General features: G+C 54.0%; 1 protein-coding gene across 1 annotated transcript in view; it reads left to right on the forward strand.

Moving 5' to 3' along the window:
- PARD6G (par-6 family cell polarity regulator gamma) overlaps positions 1-20,118 on the forward strand; it is a 37,908-nt gene extending 17,790 nt beyond the window's left edge. The window contains exon 3 of the mRNA XM_004579410.2: positions 18,624-20,118. Within this exon, the coding sequence (XP_004579467.2) occupies positions 18,624-19,471 (848 nt within the window). The 3' untranslated portion in view covers positions 19,472-20,118. The remainder of the gene's footprint in view (positions 1-18,623) is intronic.
- The last annotated feature ends 4,571 nt before the right edge of the window (positions 20,119-24,689 follow it).

Consider the following 24,689-nt stretch of genomic DNA (forward strand, 5'->3'; position numbering starts at 1 on the left):
CAGGCTCCAGCCTTTCCTGATTTCCTGTGCTGTTCACTCAGGGGCTGACTGAGTCACACACTGTTCCCATCTCCAGCTCAGTAAACCTGGCCACTTCTTTTTTTTTTTTTTAAGACTTATTTTTTTTTATTGGAAAGTCAGATTTACAGAGAGAAGGAGAGACAGAGAAGAAGATCTTCTGTCTGCTGATTCACTCCCCAAGTGGACAAAGGGCTGAAGCTGGGCCGATCCAAAGCCTGGAGCCTGGAGCCTGGAGCCTCTTCTGGGTCTCCCATGCAGGTGCAGGGTCCCAAGGCTTTGGACCATCCTCTACTGCTCTCTTACGCCACAAGCAAGGAGCTAAATAGGAAGAAGGGCCACCAGGATTAGAACCAGCGCCCATATAGGATCTTGGCACATGCAAGGCAAGGACTTTAGCCACTAGGCTATCATGCTGGGCCTAAACCTGGTCACTTGTACAACACTCAACTACATGCAGGTGGGAGAGGCATTTCTGTAACAGATTCATGGAGCCTATCTTCCTTCCTGGGAGACACCCCCCACACACCATGCCCGATGTGAACAGTGACCACCCAAGGAGAGGACACTGTGAGCCGCCTCATACTCACTGTTGTGCCATCCAGGACCTGCTGGAAGACAGAGGATGGGGAATGGTGGAGGGAATGAAGGGATGGGAGGAAAGAGGGAACAGACAGGATAGCAAGATTGAAGGAGGCAAACAAGAGGGAAGAGAGCTGAGGAGAGTGAGCGGGAGGGAGGGTTGTGAGTTGGAGGCTGCTCTGTAGATGGTTCCCTCTGCTGTTGATCTCTTCTGTGATGGGAGGGACAGGCTGACCACACTTGTGGGGTTCTCTGAGGTCCCCTTTCTACTCCTGGGTTTTCCTGCTGAGGCCACACACTGTGTTCCTGCAGTTCTTGCTGAGTTTGAGTGTCCTGACAGATTCACACAGCCCCCCTTGCTGTCTACAGCCACAGGCACTGTCCTTTGCCATGGGATTGTGGAGGCCTTGGGTCCCCTCAGCCATCCACCTGCTATCCCCGCCCCATCATGGCCCTTGAGTCTTTGTTTTGGCTGAACCACCCCTCAGAAGGTTGATTTCAAACTGCTCTTTCTTGTTGACCTGTGCCCCCTGTCCCATTGTTCATTCCTTCTCAGGATCCTGTGTGCTTGTCTATCACGAAGGTTTAGGCTGTCTGTATGTCCATCTCCTTCACTCCTCAACTGCAGGTTCCCTGTGGTGCTGCAGCATCTGTCCAGTTGTGGTGTGGCCCATAGGTATGTTTGGTGGATGAACTCTACCTGCAAACCACATGTTACCAGGCCATGTCCTATCAGCCAAGAGATGGGCTCTGAGGGCCAACTGAGCAGGGTGTCCCTCACTCCCTCCCTCACTCCCTTGCTATTGATTCTGTGCAGTCTAAGTTGATGTGTACAGCTGATATGAGGGGTCTTGGTTGTAATGTATGGCTGAGGTGAGAGGTCTAGTGTGTTGTGTATGGCTGAGGTGAGGGGCCTGGGGTGTCTTGTATGGCTGAGGTGAGAGGTCTGGGATGTCATGTATGGCTGAGGTGAGGGGTCTGGGGTGTCTTGTATGGCTGAGGTGAGAGGTCTGGGGTGTTGTGTATGGCTGAGGTGAGGGGTCTGGGGTGTCTTGTATGGCTGAGGTGAGGGTTCTGGGGTGTCATGTATGGCTGAGGTGAGGGATCTGGGGTGTCATGTATGGCTGAGGTGAGGGGTCTGGGTGTCATGTATGGCTGAGGTGAGGGGTCTGGGGTGTCTTGTATGGCTGAGGTGAGGGTTCTGGGGTTTCATGTATGGCTGAGGTGAGGGGTCTGGGTGTCATGTATGGCTGAGGTGAGGGGTCTGGGGTGTCATGTATGGCTGAGGTGAGGGTTCTGGGGTGTCATGTATGGCTGAGTTGAGAGGTCTAGTGTGTTGTGTATGGCTGAGGTGAGGGTTCTGGGGTGTCATGTATGGCTGAGGTGAGGGATCTGGGTGTCATGTATGGCTGAGGTGAGGGGCCTGGGGTGTCATGTATGGCTGAGGTGAGGGATCTGGGTGTCATGTATGGCTGAGGTGAGGGATCTGGGTGTCATGTATGGCTGAGGTGAGGGATCTGGGTGTCATGTATGGCTGAGGTGAGGGGTCTGGGTGTCATGTATGGCTGAGGTGAGGGATCTGGGTGTCATGTATGGCTGAGGTGAGGGATCTGGGGTGTCATGTATAGCTGAGGTGTCACGGACAGCTGAGATGAGAGGTCTAGTGTGTTGTGTACAGCTGAAGTGAGGGGTCTGGGATGTTGCTTCTGTGCAGCTGAATTGGATGAAGTCTGTGCTTTTCTATTCATGGCCTCACTCAGCTCAGTTGGCACTGCCTCCCTCTGCCTCCAGATCCCTAACCTTGACACTGACCCCCAGCAGCTTGATATTCTGAGTCCCTCTTATCCCACAGGAGCCTTCTGACTCTCCTCCCTCTATGACAGGGACACAGCTCAGCCCCTGGTTCTAATGACCATTGCTTTCCAGTAGGATAACAGCACCTTGGGTTGTCATTAGGGTCAATAGGAAATGTGGTCCAGTGTCATGCGGCCTTTGGTTGGCTTTTTGTGATGAATCCTGATCTGCTGAGAGCTGCTGAGACACCACACACACTCTGCTGTGTAGTATTTCTGATCATGGGGTAGCAGTAAGCCAGGCCCCGGTTCTCATCTGTCCAGGGCAGCAGCACTTCTTGGATGAGTGACAGCTGTCATTCTGCCCAACTCTTCACGTAGATAACAGGAGTTCTCAGAACCAAGTGGTCACTGGGTCTGTGTATCTGGGTGACACACTGAGGAGGTGCTGGGTATCCAGGTCTTGGCCCCACTTCCCTACCTGCTCAGGGGTGCTGGAGTGTCTGGGCATGGAACAGAAAAGGACCTGCACCAGGACAGGGCCCCTGGCGTCGACTTTCCTGCTTTAGCAGGATAAACAGGAGGTGTGCAGCTGGCATCACAGTGTAGCAGGTTAAGCCGCTTGCCACGCCAGCATCCCATGTGAGTGCCAGTTTTAGTCCCAGCTGCTCTACTTCCATCCAGCTCCCTGATAATGCGCTTTGGAAGGCAGCAGAAGATGGCATAAGTCTTTGGGCCCCTACACCCCGGGAAGACCTGGATGGAGCTCCAAGTTCCAACCTGTTCGAGCCCTGGCTATTGCAGCCATTTGGGGAGTGAACCAGCAGATAGGTAGTCTGTCTCACTTCCTCTGCCTCTCCCTCTCCCTGTAACTCTGCCTTTCTTAGACTCTCACAGACAGGAAGCACACACACTGACTTTCCACCACCAACCCACAAGGTAAATTGTTGGCACCACCGCAGATGATGGATGGAAATTGGTGAAGGTTTCCCCCGGAAGGAAGGGATAAGCCCTGACTTTTTGGAGACTTTGAGTTCAGTTGGAGTCCTTTGAACTACCTGTTTTTGAAGCAAATATGAATGTTTCATGTTTTTAAAAAGATTTTTAATTTGTAAGTCAGAGTTGCAGAGAGAAAGGGAGAGATAGAGTTAGAATTTTACATTTGTTGGTTCACTCCTCTGTAGCCACAAAAGCCAGGGCTAAGCCAGGCTGAAGCCAGGAGCCAGGTCTCCTATGTGGGTTCAGGGTGCCAAGAACTTGATCCATCCTCCACTGCTTTCCCAGGCCATAAGCCAGGCACTGAATCCCAAGTGAACTCAAACTGGTGCCCATGTGGAATGCTGGTGCTGCTGGCAACAGTTTACCCACTGCACCACAGCACTGGCCCTGGATGTTTCATAGTTCCACACATCTATAGCTGCTCTTGGCATTCTGAGTGTTCAGAGGGATTCTAGAATAAGGGACAAACTTGACAGCACTTTGCTTTGTTCAGAAATTGCAGGAAGGGTAGTTGCTGGAGGGAGCAGCTACGGGTGCACTTCCCAATGCAAGCAGAGCTGGGGTTGGTTGCAGGCAGTGGTGGGGTTTCTGAGTATCCAGCCTGTGTGAATCACCCACTGGGTCTTCCTGGAGTCTGTGCAGCTGGGGTGGGACTGGTTCCAGGTTGGGGTTCAGCTCCAGCAGGAAGCTGTGTGTTGAGCTTTCCCCTGCATTTGTTTCCCGTCCTTGTTTTTGTCTCTTGCCTCAGAGGCTGTCTACAGTTTTGGTTTTGCCAGAGGCTGAATCAGCCTCATTCCCATCCCTGTGCTGGGGCGGACAGAACTAGGATCTAGCTTCACCCCTCTGGGGGTAGAGCTTCTGCTGAGAGCAGGGGTGCCTAGAAGTGTGGGTGTTTGGATGGCTTCCCTTTCAGTGGCAGAAAGACTTCCCAGCTGCCCCGTGGAAATGTGGAGAAGGCAAGATTCCTGAAGCCACAGTGCCCTGCAGTGGGAGTGTTTGGGGGAGAGAATGTGCTGAGGTGGCTCCCTGCGGAGGAACAAAGCCAGAGGCTGTGCAAAGTAGGAGAGGGCAGGGCCATCCTCTAGGCCCGCTCCCCGGCATGCTTTACAGGGCAGGGGCCCCATGGTGTGTGGCAGAATCCAGGGTACCCATGATGTGTGGGGCAGTCCAGGGGCCCCATGGTGTATGTATGGGGCAGTCCAGAGGCCCTCTGGTCTTTGGTGGAATGCAGGGACCCTGTGATTTGTAGGGAGGGGCAGGAGCCGTCCTATGGCCCCTCTGCCAGCCCCTGGGGGAGGTGGATGACATTGTTCTCTGATGTCCCTAGCACACACCTTGTGCTGACTGAAATGTGTCCATTCTTCCCTCAGTCAGATACTCAAACTGTGGAGTGTTCATACTTCAGTCCTGGTGTTTTGAAGCCACAGACGGTCCTGTCACTCAACTCTTCTGAGCTCTTATCTTTAAAATATCTTCGGTATTTATAATGTTCACAGCATAACCCAGGCTGCCCCATTGCACCATGGCCTGGCCCTCAGGGTGGTTATAGGTGGTTGAGGTAGGGTCTCACATGGGCTCATCCACATGGGCCCATGCACGTGGCACAGGTCTGTCTGTGTGCATGTGCAGACACACACCACGCAGCCAGGATGGATGTCTGTGGAGTGAACCTGAAGCCCACTTGCTGACACTGAAGTTGCTCTGCTTGGACACATGAGAGTGTCCAGTTCCAGTCCTGGCTCGCCATGCTGTCCAGCCAGCTCTGCTGATGCACCCTGGAGGCAGCAAATAGTGGCTCAAGTGTGAGGGTCTCTGCCATCCATGTGGGAGACCCGGATGGACATCTTGGCTCCTGACCTCTGTCTGGCCCAGCTCTGGTGCTGTAGGCATGTATCTCTCACAACCTATCTGTCTCTCAAACAAAAATCAGGGCCCAGCGTGGCCTAGCGGCTAAAGTCCTCGCCTTAAACGCCCGGGATCCCATATGGGCGCCGGTTCTAATCCCAGCAGCTCCACTTCCCATCCAGCTCCCTGCTTGTGGCCTGGGAAAGCAGTCGAGGACGGCCCAATGCATTGGGACACTGCACCCGTGTGGGAGACCCGGAAGAGATTCCAGGTTCCCGGCTTCAGATCAGCGTGCACCGGCCATTGCGGCTCACTTGGGGAGTGAATCATCGGGCGGAAGATTTTCCTTTCTGTCTCTCCTCTCTGTATATCTGACTTTGTAATAAAATAAATAAATCGTTTTAAAAAAATCAATGAGATTTATATTCACACGCCCCAACCCTCCACTGTTACAAAGGGGTTGTGCACTTCTGTGTGCCCATCAACTTCTCTCATCAGTTGAGGCATGGCAGTGTTTCCTGTCCAGTTGAGGAGTGTCTGTTCCTCGCAGGTACCCCTCTGCTTAACAGGGTATTAGTACATCATCTTAGTTGCTTCTTTTTCACTGGGTAAAAATGCACCTCTGAAGACTCATTGTGTGGCAACTCCTGCTTCTGGATTTGCTCTCTCTATGCCACAGTGAAGCCCAGTCATCTGCTGGGACAATACAGACTGCTCTGTTCTGGAGGGTCCCCATGAGGTTTCCTCGGCTCTAAGGTCACCCACTCTGCTTGAGGCCAGCAGAGTCTGGCCTGTGGGATGGATGCTGAGTTGTTTGTACTGTCACAGGTGAGGGGCGTGTGATCAGAGACTCCCTATGAGGATGTTATATGAAGATGACACGTGTGTAAATTGGCTCCAAAGCTCATGGGTGTCTGTGTTGTATGAGATTGACACACACATGTGCACAGCTCCCATACCAACAAGCTCATTGGCATCTATGTTTTGTGAATGACACATGTGTGTGCACGGTTCCCAGGCCAACAGGTTCATGGGCATTCGTGTAGTGTGAGGTTGACACATGCATGTGCACTGCTTCCACACTAACAAGCTCATGGGTGCCTGGATCTGGTGGGAGGTGAGGTGCGGTGTGGAGATTTCTTTCCACGTTTAAGCCAGTGGTAACCTTGAGCCATAGCAAGGGGTGTATAGAATGCTTGTGTCACAGAATTTGCCTTTAAAACAAATCTTAATCAAAAAGCAGTGCCCGACTGCAGCACCCAACCAGCACACATGAGAACCAGGAAGGGAGGGGAAGAGCCAGCAGGGGGATTAAGGGGCTGGTCCCCTTGCTGGACAGCTACTCCCACTGGAGAGCGTGGGCTGGGATGGGGACAGACCAGACTAAGCAGGGCTACAACACCTGTGCGCCGCATGTGGACTAAATCAGGGAAAAGCCAGGCTGGGCTGATTATTCCTACTGGTACAAACAAAATTAGAGTGGGTGAGGGTTGTTTGGGCTTAGCCACAGCATCAGCTGGCAGAAGCTAGCACTGGGGGCTAATTCTGTCAAGTCAAACCACAGAACCACCCAAAGAGTGCATAAACCGGGATTGAGAGAAAAACCTGGGAGGGAAATAGTGGGTTCCTCCCTCTTGGGTTACTACTCCCATGGGAGGGCATGAAAACTAGGATGCGGGCTGGGGTGGCTAGACAGAGAGGCACTCAACAACATCCGTGAGGGCTGGATAGTTGAGCTGGTTAGATGGAACTAAGGTTTAATACCCATTGACAAGTACAAGAGCCAAATGGGATGTGGGACAGACTGGACTATTCTGCTATACATACTGGCAAACCAGGGTAGGGGGCGGGCCTGGTGGGGGTTATTGTGGGTCACTCTGACTAGGCTGCAGCTCCCACTGGTTTATGTGAGGGCCGAGTATGTGCTGGGCAGAACCAGGCTGAACTGCAGCACCCATTGGTTCCAGTGGAAGTCGGGATTGAAACCAGAACCAACCCAGCAATTGCAACCACCAGCTGACCGTGGCGATGGACTGTGCCGGGCCCTGTGCTTGCTAGAACATACAAGAATCTGGTCTGGGAATACCTCAGAGTTTCTTTGGGGATCTCCCCAATCGAACTGCTGGACTCAGAACCCTAGCCAAGAAAAGACAGAAGAAAGAACAAGTCAATCAACCACCTCAGCTATATGTTGGCAGTGAAATACTGGGCAAATGAAGACTCTAAGATGGACTATGTCAATCGGTGAATTCTTCAACGACCTCATTGTGCTTGGAGTGGCGAAACTGGCAGCAATTCATAACTGGTGAACTACTAAAACCACTTGAGCAAGGATCTCAGAGCATGCCCCACATCCGGGACTTGGGGTGGGTGGGAAACTGGGTGGGGCTTCTCCCTCAATATCCCCCTTTACCTCAGATACAAGAAGGAAAGAATATGGACATAATAGTCTTACCCACTTCCCTATAGCCCCTGAACCTTTTTACCATAATTAACTATGTAAAGATTGCCAAAAATTTAATTTAAAAAATTAAAAAAAAAAAAAAGCAGTGCCCTCCTGGCACCACGTAATGGGGTTGTGTTCCCTGTCCCCTGGAGTGGGCTAGGGAGGGTTCAGGAGGAGGCATCCCTCACTTCCTGAATGGACTACACCCCAGTTGCAGAGAGGGGACCCTGGAGCCAGCCTGCTCCTGTCCAGCTCTGTCAGACATATACACCAGGTGCTCATACAGTCCTTACACGGCCCTCTCCAAGCCTGTGGCAGTCAGGTCAGGGCCTGCTCTCATGCAGGTCTCTCCTAAACGGAAGCTATGGAGTGAAGAAAAATGGAGAACCAGTGTCCAAGTGCAGAGAGGCTGTGTGTGAGGTAGGGTCTGGATCAGACTCAAGCAAGGAGAGGGGAGTGTCCGGGGGTTGCTGGGCTGGAAGGGGTCCTGCACCCTGCCTGGGGTACCAAGTCAAATGCAAGTGATGCAGTCTCCCGGCACTTCGCTTCTCAAGGCTGGTGCTGAGTTGTCCAGAAAGCTGAGGCCTCCCATGTGGAAGCTCCCCACACCTGCATGCCTGTGATTGTCTTTCTAGGCAGCAGTGGAATAATCCGTGTGGGGTATGGTGTGGTATGGTAAGCATCTAGGGTGGCAAGGTAAAGTCCCTCACAGTGTTTGTCAGATATCACCAAGGATGGTGGGGTGGGATGCACTGGTCTCTGAGGGGCTCAGCATGGGTGTCCTAGGCCGTTGGTGCAGGGGCTACCCCAAGCACCCTGGGTCACTTCCCCTTGGCAAGCAGTCTTGTGGAGGTGGCCTGGGTCACTTCCCCTTGGCAAGCAGTCTTGTGGAGGTGGCCTGGGTCACTTCCCCTTGGCAAGCAGTCTTGTGGAGGTGGCCTGGCTTGTGGTCCTGATTTTGTTGTTCTTTGACCTGGATGTTCATGCCCAGGGCTGACAGCCCTGACTTCACATCACACAAGGGAGAGCCTTCCATGGCAAGGCCGTTGCTTAGGGTCATCACGGCACTCTCAGTTAACTGGGCCCCTTCCTGGCAGCCCTGGGAATGCTTGGCCAGCTCGTGTCTCCTACTCTGCAGGAACCTGCAGCCCCACAGGAGCCTCCTGGAAAAAGAGCAGGTCCCGCTCCGAGCCAGGCAGAGAAGGCATCCGTGCTTGACTAGGAACTAGGGCTTGGCCAGGAGGCATGGCCAGAGCCCAGCAGAGGCCCTAGGGGAGGGGCAGGCAGATGGCCACGAGCAGGGGTAGAAGAAAGGTGTGGTGGGGGTAGGAGAGGCCATGGACCTAAGTAAGTGTTGGGAAGCCGTGGCCACGAGTCTGCAAGCAGCAGGTGCTCATACAGGCTGTTGGGCATCAGAGCCTCCAGTCTGGGTCATGCCCCATGCCCTGCGAGGCAAAGCCAGCAAGTGGTGCAGGAACTGGGACCAGGTGGCCTCCTTGGGAAGTCTGTGCTGTGGCATTTGTTGCTGTGTGTGTTGGGGACTGATGCAGCGTCTGTGCTGTGGGTGCAAAGTAGCTGACAGGTGTTCACTGGGCTTGTGTCTGGGCTTTTATGCCAGAACAAAGTTCCATAGATCTCCTGGCCCTTTAATTCAGTTATGACTTTTCATTCCAGGGCACTGATGATTCTGGGTCCTGTTTGCAGGCAAGTGTTTTGGGGTGCATGCATCTAGGATGCCACATTGTGGCACTGCATGTTACTCTGACCCCAGGACACTTACCCCCCCTTCCCAAACAGCCTGCTTGTCTCAAAATCTCCACTTCAGATTCAAAGTAAAGGGGGACATCTGCAGGGGACAGCTTTAGTGCTTGGCCCCTGACGCCCATAAGGAAACTCTGGGCTCCTGTTATGGGCCAGCCCAGTCCTGGCTGTTGTGGGTATAAGGACCTGAAGCAGCAAGGGGAAATCACTGCTCTGCCTTACACGCTGGGAAAAAAAATGCTTAAAAAAAAGAACCTTGGGCTCGGCATGGTGGCCTAGCAGCTAAAGTCTTCACCTTGCACATGCCGGCATCCTGTATGGCACGGTTGTAATCCTGGCCGCCCTACTTCCCATCCAGCTTCCTGCTTGTGGTCTGGGAAGGCAGTCGAGGATGGCCCAGGGCCTTGGGACCCTGCACCCCTCATGGGAGACCCATAAGAGGCTCTGGACTCCTGGCTGCAGATCAGCTCAGCTCCAGCCGTTGTGGCCGCTTGGGGAGTGAATCCATGGACGGAAGATCTTCCTCTCTGTCTCTCCTCCTCTCTGTATATCTGACTTTCCAATATAAATAAAATTTTAAAAAATTTAAGGAACCTTTTAGGAGACCGAAAGCTATTGGAGCCGAGTGTGGTGGTTGCGAGCCTGTGGACATCCAGATGCTGTGCCTAGGCCCCTCCCCATGCACACCTGCTGCACCCTGGAGCCCCATTATGAGGCTGGGTGAGCCCTCCGCTGTCACCGCCTTTCACAAGGTTGCCTTTCTGCTCCCCAGTGTATATGACCCCTACTGAAGTCAGACCACAGCAGAGAGATGGTAAGGGATCCCTTCCATTCGCCTTCCCTGCCCCTTCTCCTGCCCATCTCCCATCCTCCATCCTGCCCCTTCCCCTGCCCGAGCAGCCCCCATCTTACCACCATGGCAGATGTGTCACTTCTCGTTTTCTCCCCCTCCCTGCCTGCTCCCATTCCTACCCTGTTGGACTAAGAGGACCTCCTAGTATCTCATCACATCTAGTGCTTTTGGCTTAAAGTAAAAGAGCTAGCAGTTGAGCAGTTACGGTAAAAGAGGAGTTGACTGCGGGAATTAGCTGTGCATAGCAATGTAAGAACTTTAGGAACTCTAAGTGCATTTTAAAACCTAACATCTGCTTGCCCCTTCAATTCTTGAAATGCTGACCTGTCCTCCAACATCATGGACTGTTTTTCCACCCCGCCTGACCCTTCCTCTTTGTGGCTCCACTGGACAGCCATGGACCAGGGCTGGGCTGAGCTGTGTCCTGCCCTTGCATCTGCCATCAGCCCACAGTGGCATCCCAGGTCTCCGAGGACTGGCCAGGTGGGACCATCTCCCATGAAATCGCAGCCTGGCCCCATGATTTCCCCAAATGGTCTCCTCAAACACACCACATATCCATCACCTCACATGGAGGGATCTCCTTGTCCTGTCTGCCAAGCATTACTCCCGAGGTCCACGTGCCCTCATAGACCACTTACCACATGGGGACCCCTGGCAGGGTTGTGGAGGAGGCTAACTCCAGGGTCTAACGCACAGGTCTGGGACCAGCCCCTATGTGGCTTGTGCTGGGGGATTGGAGCTGCTGCATGGGCACCTGCCGATATCGATATGAAAATTCCCTGTGGAGCAGGTATGCCAGCTGTTAAGTCAGGTAGGGACTGAGTGGTGACATGATGGGTCAAACTGGTGCCATGATGTCTCCATCCCCTAGTGGGCCCTGGATGAAGCTGTAGGCTCTGCTCTGGCCCAGCTCTCTCCATTGCAGCCGTTGAAAGGGAACCTCTCCAAAAAGTGAGTAAATAGGGTTTTGGAAACAAAGATGTGACTTAGGGTGTGCACAGCCTACACTGGAGTTCAAGGACTTGAGACCTACCCCAGCCTCCTGCTCACATACGCTTGGACAGCTGTGATGATGGCCGGGGACACATGTCCCTGCCACCCATAGGCTGAACTGAGCTCATGTCCAGCTCTCATCTCTGCCCCAGCCTGCCACTGGGCTCCAGGCACTGGAAGCTAGAGCAACCCCAGCCTCATTCCTTCATTCATCAATTAATTCATTAACTTTAATTGAAAAAGAGAAGTTACTCTGACCAAGAGTTTTCCAATTTGGCTCTCAAAGGAAACCTGGTTGTGCCGTTCCAACTTTGCACATAATGAGAACTTTTGGAAGGTGTTAGTCTTACAAGGCAGACATGTATGGTTCTCAATGAGAGGAGTGTGTTCCTATACTGAGGGAAATGTGTGTCTACACTGGAGGAGTGTGTGTCTGCATGAGAGGTGTGTCATCTACACTGGGAGAGGTGTGTGTCTAAACTGGGGGAAGTGTGTATCTACACTGGAGGAGCGTGTGTCTGTCCTGGAAGAAGTATGTGTATACACTGGGAGAGGTATGTTGTCTATACTGGGAGGGGTATATGTCTACACTAGGGGAACTGTGCGTCTACACTGGGGAAGTTGTGTCTACACTGGGAAAACTGTGTGTCTACACTGGGAGGGGTGTGTGTTTACACTGAGCAAAGAGAATGCCTACACTGGGTAGAGTGTACAATGCACCCTACTCATTGTTCTTCCAGAGTCAGGACCAGGAGGCCACACTGCAGCTGGAGCTGATGGGGCCAGGTCAGGTTCACACAGCCCTCCTGGCCACCCAGGGTGGGGACAGGTGACTGGGGTCAGAGACGCAAGTTTCCACTGTGAGCTTCCCCTCCCAGGGTGTTTCCTCTCATTCAGCTCTTCTTTTCCTGTTTTCCCCATGTTCACGTCTGCTGGAGAATGAGCCACACGAAGGGGCGTTGTCACAGCTGCTGCCTGCTCCACACCCACCCACATGTCCACCACCTACATTCACCCCACACGTCCACCCTGTGTATTCACCCTGCACATCCACCCATGTGTCCTCTCTGCATCTCCACCCCACACATTCACCCAGGAGTCCACATCACATTCCACTCCACGTGTCCATCTCACACTCCCATCCCACCCTGCACACCCCCAATGTGTCCATCCACTCCATGTGTCCTCCCTGTATGTTCACCCCACATGTCCATCCTGCATGGGGATCCATTGTTGACTTCCTGTTGTGCTTGGCAGTGCACAGCATGAGTCAGCCTCTGAGGAACATAGCTCCCTGGCGGTCACCTGCTCACACACACTGCTCCTGTGTTCCACCCCCGTCAGTCCTCCCTAGTTTTACTAAGGCCATGTCACCCAGGAATTTTATCTTTTTGGTGATACACGTGGTTTCCGTGGAGCAGTGTGATGATGCCTGGGGTCATGGCCAATAATGGGGCTATCCTTCTCCAGAAGATGGCCCAGGAGACAAGTTGCCTCTGGTGGAGCCAGGGGATCCCAAGGCACCATAGGGCCCTGGAGCCAAGCATCATCCCAATGTGGTAGTTCTGTAGCAGGGACTTGTCCCAGGCAGCAATGGCTGTGTATGTTCAAGGCCGTGATGCAGGCCAGAGCCATGGCAGGTATGGGTCAGTGCTGGCTGCCTCCTTATGGGTTGCAGGAGGCATCCAGAATGACGGAGGTTGAGCTCTGGATCTGCCTGGAGGACCAATGGGTGACCAAGGGCAAAAGTCCCTGGTCCCCATACCTTGTAGAAGAAACAAAACCCTGTCCAAGGTCGACTCCTTGAGTCCTCCTCCAGGTGTCACAGGGGTATTAACTCTGATGTAAGAGGCTGCCATGGGATTTGCCAAGAGGGAGACAGGGAAAACAAGTGACAGTTGGAGGGCACAGCGGGCTGAGTGACAGTGAGGTGGGCAGCATGACAGGTAGACAAAGGACAGTGAGGTGGGCAGAGGACAGTGAGGTGTGCTGAGGACAGTGAAATGTGCTGAGGGCAGTGAGGTAGACCAAATAACAGATAGTGGTGGCAGCATTCCATTTAGTTGACGTGGAGAGGACATTTGTGCTGGGACCTGGTGATGATCTGGTAGTTGCTCCAGCATGCTCAACTCAGAAATTGGCCATTGTGTGGTGTTTGACACTGCACTCTGTGCTGAGAGCTGACCCTTTGGCAGTGTTCCTGTTTTTGGAAGCAGTGGTTCTGTAATCCCCTCGTTCAATAGGTGGAGCTGGCCTGAGGGGACCAGGGGTGCTGTAGTGGGTGGAGCTGGCAGTGTATTGCCAGGTGGCCGCCCTGAGTGTGGCCTGTCTGCCCACAGCTATTTTGGGTTTTTTGATTACAGCTGAGCTCTTGGTAACCACTGTCATGTCTCCTGAGTGCAGGCTGAGTCACAGCTGGTTGTGGAGCCAGGGCTGGGTTTGAGAAGGACGATACATGGACATTGCTGGGACCAAAGCTCTGAGCTAAGTAAGAACTAGGCAGAAGCCAGAAGATTCCTGCAGGACCCCCAAGTGGATGCAGGGGCCCAAGCTATCAGGCCGTTCTGCACTGCTTCGCCAGGCCATTAGCAGCAAGCTGGATCAGAAGTGGGGCAGCTAGGATATGTACCCATTCCCATATGGGATGCTGGTACCGTGGATGGTGGCTTCACTTGCTGTACTACAGCCCTGGCCCCAGGACAGAACTATGGAGTGCACACTGCTTCAGGAAGAGAGAGTTATGGTCAGTGGCCAAACAACTGCAGCTGTCCACAGTCCTAAGGCACATGCCAGCCAAGCCTTCTCGTGCTGAGCGGGACTTTCACCTCTTGTTCTGTTGCTTTTGATGTCTCTTCTTCTAAGAGGACACTTAACGCAGCAGAAGTGGATGGATGCCAGCATTGCCAGGACCACAGCCACACACAGTCATGAGCCAGGGTCAGGGCCTTAGTAGACAGAGCTCTGGACACAAACTCACAGCCTCTGCGTCCCATGTGTCCTCAGTCTAACCACAGTCACCTGCCAGGGCTGCTGGGCCTGATCCCAGGTGGTATGCTGAGTGGCACCCCCATCAGCTGTCCACGTGTCCCCTGGGGACTGCCCCGCCTCCTGCCCTCACAAGGCCCTCACCCTGTTGTGACGTAGACAGGGTTGTGTTTGGCCAGAATGAGGTGAGACTATGCTGCTGGCTGCCCTGCGGACAGCGGCAGGGGCTGTTGCAGTGGACTTCTGTCTCATTGCAGAAGGGAGAGTGGACACCGGCAGAGAAGAGCCCCTCGAGAAACTTTTTGAGTGGTAGTGGCAGGAAGCTCGTGTGCCCAGAATCTGGAGTCCCTTCTGCCCGAAGCAGGAGGAGCCCCTGTCTACTTGCCATGTTGGTAGCTTGTTCAAAGTTTTGTTGTCCCCAAGGACGCCTGTCTCTGTCTGTGGTTACGCCCATCCCCAGCCTCTGGGGACCACAGAGCTGCATGCTGTGGACATTGCTCTCCATGAATGGCACAAGGCCTGGTCTGCCATGTCCACTTCTGCCCAGCATTAGGACTTCAGAGATCTTATGTGCCAGGCCATGTGTTGTACCTCATTCCTGCTCACATCTGGGCCTCATCCTGTGGCCATCAGGCAGTGGACACCACGTCCACATTCAGGTATCTGTGTGATTCTCTGATCTCCCCGTGTGGCCTGGCACTTGCAGCCCTGGAAATGGTCACTTCCTGCCTGGTCGACTCCTCTCTTTCTGCTGCCTCGGCTATGGTTGGGGGAAGCAGGAAGGACAGCCCCCTGTCCTTGCTGGGGACGAGACATCTTCATGTCCAACACAGCTGAGGCAAGGTTGGAACCCTCCTGGTTTTCCACGGGAAATAGTCATGTGGCCCGGGTGTGTGCCTGCTTGGGGTATTCAGAATTTCCACTGGTGATATGTTTATTGCATTTTCCTGTTTTATAATTTATAAACTGCTCAAAAATCAGAAGGCACTTTGTATTACACAAAGAACATTGTGACAGGTTTTGCTGAATCTGTGCCTTTGCAGTCTGGGGAGCAGTGGCAGCTGGAGCCAGAGGGCAGGCTGGAGACAGACAAGCCTCGTTCCAGTTTCTGATGCCAAGGCGGCCAGGGACACTCCTGCCAGTAAGCAGCAGAGAGGAGATCACCACCTGGAATGTGGGGTCAGCGGGGCCTTCCTGGGGCTGGGGAGGCTGCCAGGCCCCCACCAGCCCTGTGCCAGGGCTGTCTGTGCTACACCATCTAGTGGTGGCTGGCTGTTGGGTAATGGCCCACGCCTAGCTGTGTGCTGTTGTCCTGGCTCCAGGCCCCTCCACACCCTGTATTGTCAGGCTCCTGACATGTGGAAAAGGGACCTTCAATGGAGGCCTCAGCTCCCCACTGTACACCCCAAGGGCAGGATGTAGCCACCCCCTTCTAGGATGTCATCCCCTCAGGACCAGAAACGCAGACCAAACCCTCCTCCAGTTGTGCCTGTGGTCACCTACATAGGTGACTGCTGTGTCAGGGCCCCATCCCCAGCCAAAGGCCAGCTCCTTCCCCACCTCCAGCCCCCAGCTTTAAAACAGGCAGCCTGGTTTGGAACACGCATGGACTTGGAACACATGTGGCTTGGAACACACGTGGGTTTGGAACACGTATGGGCTGGCAGTACACGTGAGTGGGGTGTATTGCTGCAGTGCTGGCTGCCAAAGGTTGATCTCACCTCCTGGCCTCCACAGCCTCACCTGCTCCTGAGAATGAATGAGTGACAGGTTGCCCTTGTCTCAGGCCCTTGCTGTGAGCCCCAGCATGGGTGCCAGGGAGGTTTAGGGGGTGGCTGCTGCAAGGGGTCAGTTCTCCCGACCAGTGTTTGTTCTTGTCCCACCCAGATGGATTCTCCTGCACCCTCCTCCAGACTGAGTTGAAAATGACCCCCAACGCCCCGAGAAGGGAAGTATGGCCAGGCACAAGAGCTTGAGCTATTGCCAAGTCCAGCTCAAGAAGACACAGGAGGGGACGCAGCAGGGACCTGGACACCCAAAACAATCACACCACGTTCCTCCCACAGCCACCTCTGCTGCTCTTATCTTGGGGTTTCGTGTGCCCTCCCCCATCAGCTCTGGGAGTCTCAAGTTTCTTCCCCACCCCATCGACTGCTCTTGGTAGAGGCCTCAGCTCCCCATTATGCACCCCAAGAGCAGGATGGCCACCCTCTTCTGGGATGTCCTCTCCCGGGATGTCCTCTCCCCAGGCCCAGGAATGCCCCATCTCCACCCCCTGTCAGCTGCTCTCAGGGTCTCATGTCTTCCTGACTTGTCCTCCTCCCCCCACCAACAGGCAGCCACTACACACCCCAGGTGGGTCACTGGGTTTCAGCTGTGTCCTTGCTGGGGACAATAGGAGCTGGACTGTGAAGGTGGGACTCCTGGAAGGCGAAGTTCCCAGACAGCTCCCATACTCCCTTGGTGCAGGGCAGGCTCCAGGAGCTGGAGCCATCCCAGGTGTTCTCTCATACCCTCCTGTGGGTTTCCTGGACACACAGCAAGTGCAGCCAGGGATGCCCACAGTGAACCCCCCATTGGGCAAGTCATAAAAGGGTGTTATTTAGAGGAAGGTTCTCTGGGGTACCCTTGGCCTACAACCTCTGCCTCTCCCCTGCATGTTGAGAAGCTGGGGGTGATTTAAGAGCAAGGTCAGGAATTGCGGGGGGGGGGGGTGTGGAACATGAGGTTTGATTTGCAGGCAGGCCTCTATCTAACCCAGAATCAGCTTGGTGCCATGTACTTGACCTGGAGCAGGGCAGACCGTCCTATTCCTGTGAGCCACGCTGGAATTTCAGGAATGGGGCACTCTGGGATGCTCTTTATTTTAAGCTGCTTTAGATTTTTGACTAATGAAGTCCACATGTGCTGGCTGCTGCTGAGAGGAGGGCGTCTGTGTGGGCACAGGCAGAAGCCACACCCTGAGCCCACAGAAACCGCATGTATGCTGGGAGCCCACAGGACTCTCTTGTGCACTGCTGAAGGAGCTGGGACCACAGGCTCACTCTCCCTTCCCTCTTCCTCCTGCTCCCCACCCTCACTCCCACCTAGAGGGTGTTAGGTCACTTTTTAAAAATATGTCTTTATTTTTATTGGAAAGGCAGATTTACAGAGAGAGAAGGAGAAGCAGAAAAAGATCTTCCATGCTCTGGTTCGCTCCCCAAGTGTCCTCAATGGCTGGCACTGAGCCAATCCGAAGCCAGGAGCTTCTTCCAGATCTCCACTGCCCTCGCAGGCCACAAGCAGGAGCTGGAAAGGAAGTAGAGCAGCTGGGACATGAACCAGCACCCATACAGGATCCCAGGCATGCAAGACAAGGAGTTAGCCACTGAGCCATGGCGCCAGGCCCTAGATCACTTTTGCGTAAACACCTACCCTTATTTTCCTTTGGTCCATGGGGTCAGCCCACCCACCTCTGTCCCCACTTGCAGACCTTCATGTGCCCTGGCTCGGCATACTGATGCTGTCCTTGGGTCTCAGTGACGCAGGGCCATAGATGACACTGCCTCCAGGAAGCCTGGGGTTCCCCCCAGACACCCTCCATAATCTAGGGGACAGTCATTGGCTGAGAAACAGCAATCAGGCTATGCCTTGGCACCCTGAGCCCAGAGAAAGCTAATCCTCTTCACCCTGTGGTTAGCTGAATTTCCCTGGAGGCACTGACCAGCCAAGGACCAAAGGGACAGGAGCCTGAGCTCCACCTGGATCTCCCACATGGACACAGGGGCCCCAGGGTGTAGGGAGACTCCCAAGTGGAGGCAGGGGCTCCTGGGCATGAGGTGTCTCCTATGTGGACTCAGTGGCCCAGGGTATGGGGGTTCCTCCCTTGTGGACTCCAGAGCCCCAGAGTGTGGGTGTCCCACATGTACATTAAGGATGCAACCTAAAGGAAGAGCTGGGCATGTCCTTCATGTAAAAGAGAAGGAAGGAACACAGGTTCACTCAGTGCCCTACGGAGCAACTCGACTTGGCTCATCCTTGTTCTCTGTTCTTTACTGCAGTTCTTTTGCCTATGACTCAGTTTTAGATGTTGGTCTGGAGGTCTCCATGGAGAGTTCTGTGCTGGATCCTGGTCTGTGTCTGGTGGGTGCTGTCAGAGCAGCTTTGCCTGGTCCACGGTAGCCAGCAATGCAGGGCGCTGGGGCCAAGCTCGTGAAGAATCTAAAATGTGGACTCAGCACAGACAGGGTGCTGGACCTGGACATGGCCCCGAGGTTCAGCACAAACGGGGGTTGTTGGTGCTGCGCCAGGCCAGGCATACACCTTTCATATGTGCATACACCCGACCCTGCCTTTGCCGTTTCAGAAGAGGCTGACCACGACAGCTTCGGGCCTGGCTCACTGCCCAGGAGGAGGAAGGCGCTGGTGTCACTGCGGGATGAGGGCCTGCGCCGACGGGCGCAGCTCCGCATCAGCTCACCACATGACTTCCGGCCTGTGTCCTCCGTCATCGACGTGGACATCCTCCCCGAGACGCACCGCCGAGTGCGGCTGTATCGGCATGGCTGTGAGAAGCCACTGGGCTTCTATATCCGGGACGGCACCAGCGTGCGGGTGACACCACATGGGCTGGACAAGGTCCCTGGCATCTTCATCTCCCGCATGGTGCCCGGCGGACTGGCAGAGAGCACAGGGCTGCTGGCTGTGAATGATGAGGTCCTGGAGGTCAACGGCATCGAAGTGGCTGGCAAGACGCTGGACCAAGTCACAGACATGATGATCGCCAACAGCCACAACCTCATTGTTACCGTGAAGCCCGCCAACCAGCGCAACAATGTGGTGCGTGGTGGCCGCACAGCCAGCAGCCCTGGCCAGCCCTCTGACATTGTCACTGGCCCACCCGGCCCACCACCTGCCCACCTGCTGCAGAACTTCCACCCTGACGAAATGGAGAGTGATGAGGAGGCTGACATCGTCATTGAGGGGGCCCTGGAGCCTCAGCACCCACGCAAGTCGCAGGGCCCCCCTCCAGGAAGCCTCCCCCGAGCCAATGGCGCCAGCCTGGTGTACCGGCTGCAGCGGGACCTGACCCTGAGCAGCCCCGGCCGCGAAAGCATCCACAAGCTGCTCAGCTCCCTAAAGGCCGACCCCCGCCACAGCCTGGCCTTCCCCCAAGGAGGGATCGAGGAGCACGGGCCAGCGGTCACACTCTAGCCCTGTGGACTCTGATGGACACTGAGACACAGGCTCAGCTGGGCATGGGGAAGCAGTGCCTGCACCCAGAAAGTGGCAGGAACGGCTGCCAGGGAGTGGGAGTGTTCTAGATTTTTATGCCAATTTACAGTGATTGCACACTTCACCCCCTCCTACTCTGAACTCAGCACACACATGCGTGAGCCCCCAGTGCTGCCCCAGGGCAGGAAATATTTTATTTTTAAACATTAATAATTCATTTTTTTAATTGAAGCTCTAAAGCCACTTTTTAAAAAATCCATGTTTTTTACCTGTCTGCCGGAGAACCTGCAACGTGGTCACAGTTGTCAGCTGGTGCCTCCTGCTGGCGAGGCCAGTGTGGCCAAAGGGCCAGCAGCACCAGACAGTGAGTAGTTCCTGTGGATGAGCACTGGCAGGCGCGATGTGAAGCCATCCCAGGAGGGGAGTCTCACACTGTTTACATTACCATGTCAAAAAGCCAAAAATGTGTTGATCTCTCAGTGGCCTGAGCCTGCCAACTCCCCTGGCCGCCACGGCCATGGCTGCAGCAAAAGCCCAGGGATCAGCAGCAAGGCCAGGCTGGCTCCAATGGGGAGGTGGGGGCCCCCTAAATGATGTCTGCCCCATGACATGCATTTGCCCCATGCTGTGGACATTCATTTGCAGGGAGCAGCGTGTGATCACATCCTGCTTCACCGTTCCATTTGTGGTCACGACACAGTTGGTGAGAGTCCCCAGCTCTCACTGCTGACAACCACGTAGAACTCAATTATTTTAACAAAAATTAACTTTATTGCAATTTCTCTTTGATCTAAAATCATTTACAGATTTAGTCATTTTAAGCATTCCTGTCTGATCAAATCAAGATGTTTATGGTGCGGTTTCTGTTGGAATATAGCATCGGAGAGAACATGTTACTTTTGTACTTTGAGAACTAAACTTGGACCAAATAAAGCTTTCATATAAACTCTGGGAAAACTTTTTATAACCGCACAGGCAAGTGCAGCTCCTGGTGCTCTGGCGCACCCTACTGGTTATTGGCAGGAGTGTCCTGGGTCTTGCGGTATCTGTGTATATGAAAGCCACGGGTGGGGCTCAGGGGAGCTGGGTTGGAGGCTTCAAGGGACAGTCAGGAACAGAAGCTTGTGCCTAAATCCCCTGAGCCTGTTGGAGCCCCACACATGGGTCTTTTCTACCGAAGTCTGTTTTGCCATTGTCATTTCTCACAACAAAAGCAATGTCATCTTCAACAATGTATTTGGGTTTTGCCAATTGGAATGAAGACTCACTTCTGGACTGGTCAGCACATCCTGATGGGCTTTGGTCTCTTCTCAGTCAGGATGCCCACAGTCCTGACGACTACTTTGGGATGGCTGGGACAACTGTGTGGCATGTGGACAAGGGTACAGCTGTTGAAGCTTCACAACAACCCAGGTGATGCCCATTTGGTGCAGAGGGGGGGCTGCCCAGTGTGTGCTGGTGGGCTGGCCATGTCGAGCACAAGCCAAGTTCAGCATAAGCTCAGACAGGCTGGGAGCCACCCTGCCCAGTCCAGGTCTGGGATGAACTCAAGAAGTCTCATGCTCTGGGAGTCACTGTTGGAACCACTGGCTTGTCTTCCCTGAACAGTTTTTAGGCAAGCAGCAGGACCACAGCCATCAGATAGGGGTGTCCATGTCCATAGCCATTGCACAGGGATGTCCACGCCTACAGTCATCATGCAGGTCTCCATGGCCATCATGCGGGGATGTCCACACCCACGGCCATTGCATGGAGATGCCCACATCCATGGCCATCATGCGGGGATGTCCACACTCACGGCCATTGCATGGAGATGTCCACATCCATGGCCATCATGCGGGGATGTCCATGACCACGGCCATTGCATGGAGATGTCCACATCCATGGCCATCACATGGGGATGTCCATGACCACGGCCGTCACATGGGGACGTCCACACCCTCTGCCATCACGTGGGGATGTCCATGTCCATGGCCATCATGTGGGGGTATCCATGTTCAAGCCATCAAAGCCATTGTTTTGGAAGGTTTTGTTGGTTTGTTTTTTTCATTATTTTTACTGGAAAGGCAGATCAGATTTACAGAGAGGAGGAGAGACGGAAAGAAAGATCTTCTATCTGCTGGTTCACTCCCAAATGGCCATAATGGCAAGAGCTGAACCAATCCAAAGCCAGGAGCTCCTTCTGGGTGTCTCACGTGAGCACAGGGTCCCAAGTCTTGGTGATCCCTCTAGTGGGGACTGGGACTCGAGGTGTGATGGGTATGCCAAAAAGACCTTTGGGACATGGGGGGTGCCAGGCGAGATGAACCAGTGCACACTTTATTGACTTTTTCTGGGCTTCTTATACCAGTTTTTTTGCAGGACAAGCAGGTTGGTAAAAGTTACAGGTTTACTGATCAATGGTACACAAACTACAACAATAGATCACAAGGGAATAGGGGAAACAATCAGAGGCTCCGAGCAGCCGGATAGGTAAACATGAGTTACAGGAATCAAGTGGTGAATACACAGATCTAACTAGGAAAGGAATCCAACAGAACTTTGTTTGTACTTAGGTATGTTTAGGCCTCAATCACTAAAGGAAGAGGGAGATAATGAAGACGCCTCGCACCTCCCCAGACACTTGGCCGGCAAGGCTTGTCTTTAATCCCAGCAGGGAGTCTGCAACCTGCAGCATTCTCAGGCTGCTGACAATGTTTGAGATTTGGAGTCAGACACTGTAATCTGGTTTTGGGGGGACAGATCTCTACAGTTAATAAACCTCAATACCAAGACTTTGGGCCATGCTCCACTGCTTTCCCAGGCCACAAGCAGGGAGGATTTAGCCGTTGAACTATGTGCCAGGCCCCTGTTCCAGACGAACCTGTACTGGGGAAACCTCATAACCTCATGAAAAAGTAATTTTGTTTCCCGTTGGTCCTGGACAGCTTTGGAAGAAGTGGAAATTGGTAACTGCCTGACCCATTTGCAGACCAGGGTGTGGGCCGATGGCCACCACTTCACCTCAGGCATGGCTCGGACCCTGCCCCAACTGCGCTGTTGCCACCAGCTGTCTGCGGTGTGCCATCAGTTGGCCTCATCTTGCCACACCCTGCTGTCACTGACCTGTCAGTCATCGGAAGCCACATTGTACCCACTCCATCTGCCCACCATGCCTGTTCACACAGACCTCACAAAGGTGGCATCTCCTGGCTGCTGCTCCCACAGGGAGGTGTTTTTGAGATGATGGAAGTAGCACATTCAGTGCCAAGTGCTTAATTATTGTGGTTCCACCCACCACCACATATGTGGGGACCCCAGGCAGCCTGTGTCCATTGTCCTGGAGTGCATTCTCACCTTCAGGTCACCTGCTGCTCTCCCCTCCCTTGACCACAGGTGGGACCTGGCACCTGGCTTCCCTAGGCCCTGCCCCTCATGGACACTGGCATGCAACTTCCACTCCAGCACCAGGGACAGGAGCCTCCCTGGCCCTCTTAGTCTCCTGTGTGTACACACACCAGTGCCCTCCACCCTAACCCAATCCTCCACACTCTTCGCCAGTCCTGCACCTCCTGTTCCCTGCCCATGCAGCACCCTTGCTGGACTCCTCTAGGTCCTTGGCTTCAGACATGCTGACAACAACCACCCGTCCCTTCCAGGCTTTGCTCAGGCTCCTCCCTGCTGGCTAGAGCCTGCTGAGGTTTGAAAGGGAGAGAGGGGAAGCTTCATTCACTTTTCGGCCTAGCAGACCTGACCCTGGGCCCTGAAACTCGCCCGGCCTCTCTGCACAGAACCTCCCGGCACTCCTCACACTGGCTGTGCCTGCCCTGGCCTGGTGGCATATGTGCGTCTTCACCCCACCCCTTCCTAATGCTCAAGCAGGGCTTACAATCATACATCCATGTTTTATCCCAAGCTGCAAGGACAGGTCATGCCACAGCCTTGTGGTGGGAGCCTTGGCACCAGCCTGCAGTGTCTCCCAGGCCCGTGTGTGCTTGATTTAAAACCCCACAGCCCAGCAGCAACCCCTTGCACCAACATTTAAGTAAACGAACACTCCAGAAAATGCAAAATACAGAAAAGTAGAGGAGGCAGTGGTGGCCATCCCAAGTACATTGAGGATGTTTGTTGAAAGCCCTGGCCTGCGCAGGTAGTGAGAATGCAGGGACAGTGTGTGGACCACACCCTGCCCACTGCAGCCCCTTCCTCAGTGGTTTAAGACACCCCCTCCCCGCCTTAGAGCCAGCACTCAGACCACGTCCGACAACCTCAAATGCATCAGGCCACGGCTGCTGCCCCCATTCACCCTAAGACACCGGACAGTTCCTGGCTGCAGACAGCACAAGGCCAAAAATTGCAACAACCCAGGAAAGTGTGGAAGTGGAGGGGAGGGGTCAAGCAGGAGCCAGAGTATGGCATTTCCAAGGTACCCAAGATACTCCAAACAGAAGTTCAGCTGAGCTGGACCCTAGGATCCACGGCGACCCTCACTGGTCTCTACTGGCATCAGCTGCTCCCTTGGCCCCCAATCTGTTCAAGCCAGCAGCAGCTGGCCTCTGCCCTGTGTGCCAGAGGTCCAGGGTAGCCACAGGACCCCCAACATTCTCCTGTATGGAACTCACTTCCAACTCCTCAGCTTTTTCTTTTTCTTTCTTTTTTTTTTTTTTTTTGCTTTGTTTCTAAGATTTTTTTGTAAGATTGTAAGATTTTTTTTTTTTAATTGGAAATGCAGATATACAGAGAGAAGGAGATACAGACAGAAAGATCTTCCGTCTGCTGGTTCACTCCCCAAGCAGCCGCAATGGCTGGAGCTGTGCCGATCCAAAGCCAGGAGCCAAGAGCCAGGAGCTTCCTCTGGGTCTCCAACATAGGTGTAGAGTCCCAAGGCTTTGGGTCGTCCTTGAATGCTTTCCCAGGCCACAAGCAGGGCCAACTCTTCAGCTTTAAGAGGCAGTTACAAGTGGGCTCCTGAACCCCATGCATACCCATGGGCTGGTCATTCACACGGCTTCAAGACTGTGTCCCCCACAAAATGACTCTATCCTCTCCTTGCCTCTTGTTGATGGGTGCTCCCCACCTGCTCAGACTGAGATGCACTGTTGCTATCCTGAATCATATCACCGGGCCAGGAGTATGTGGTGAGACAGTGGGCAACGCTGTCAGCCCCTGGCCTGCAGCACCCATGGGCTTCAGCACCCTCTGGCTCTCTGGTGCAGTT

This window comes from Ochotona princeps, unplaced genomic scaffold (genome assembly GCF_030435755.1).
Source record: "Ochotona princeps isolate mOchPri1 unplaced genomic scaffold, mOchPri1.hap1 HAP1_SCAFFOLD_129, whole genome shotgun sequence".
Taxonomy (NCBI): domain Eukaryota; kingdom Metazoa; phylum Chordata; class Mammalia; order Lagomorpha; family Ochotonidae; genus Ochotona; species Ochotona princeps.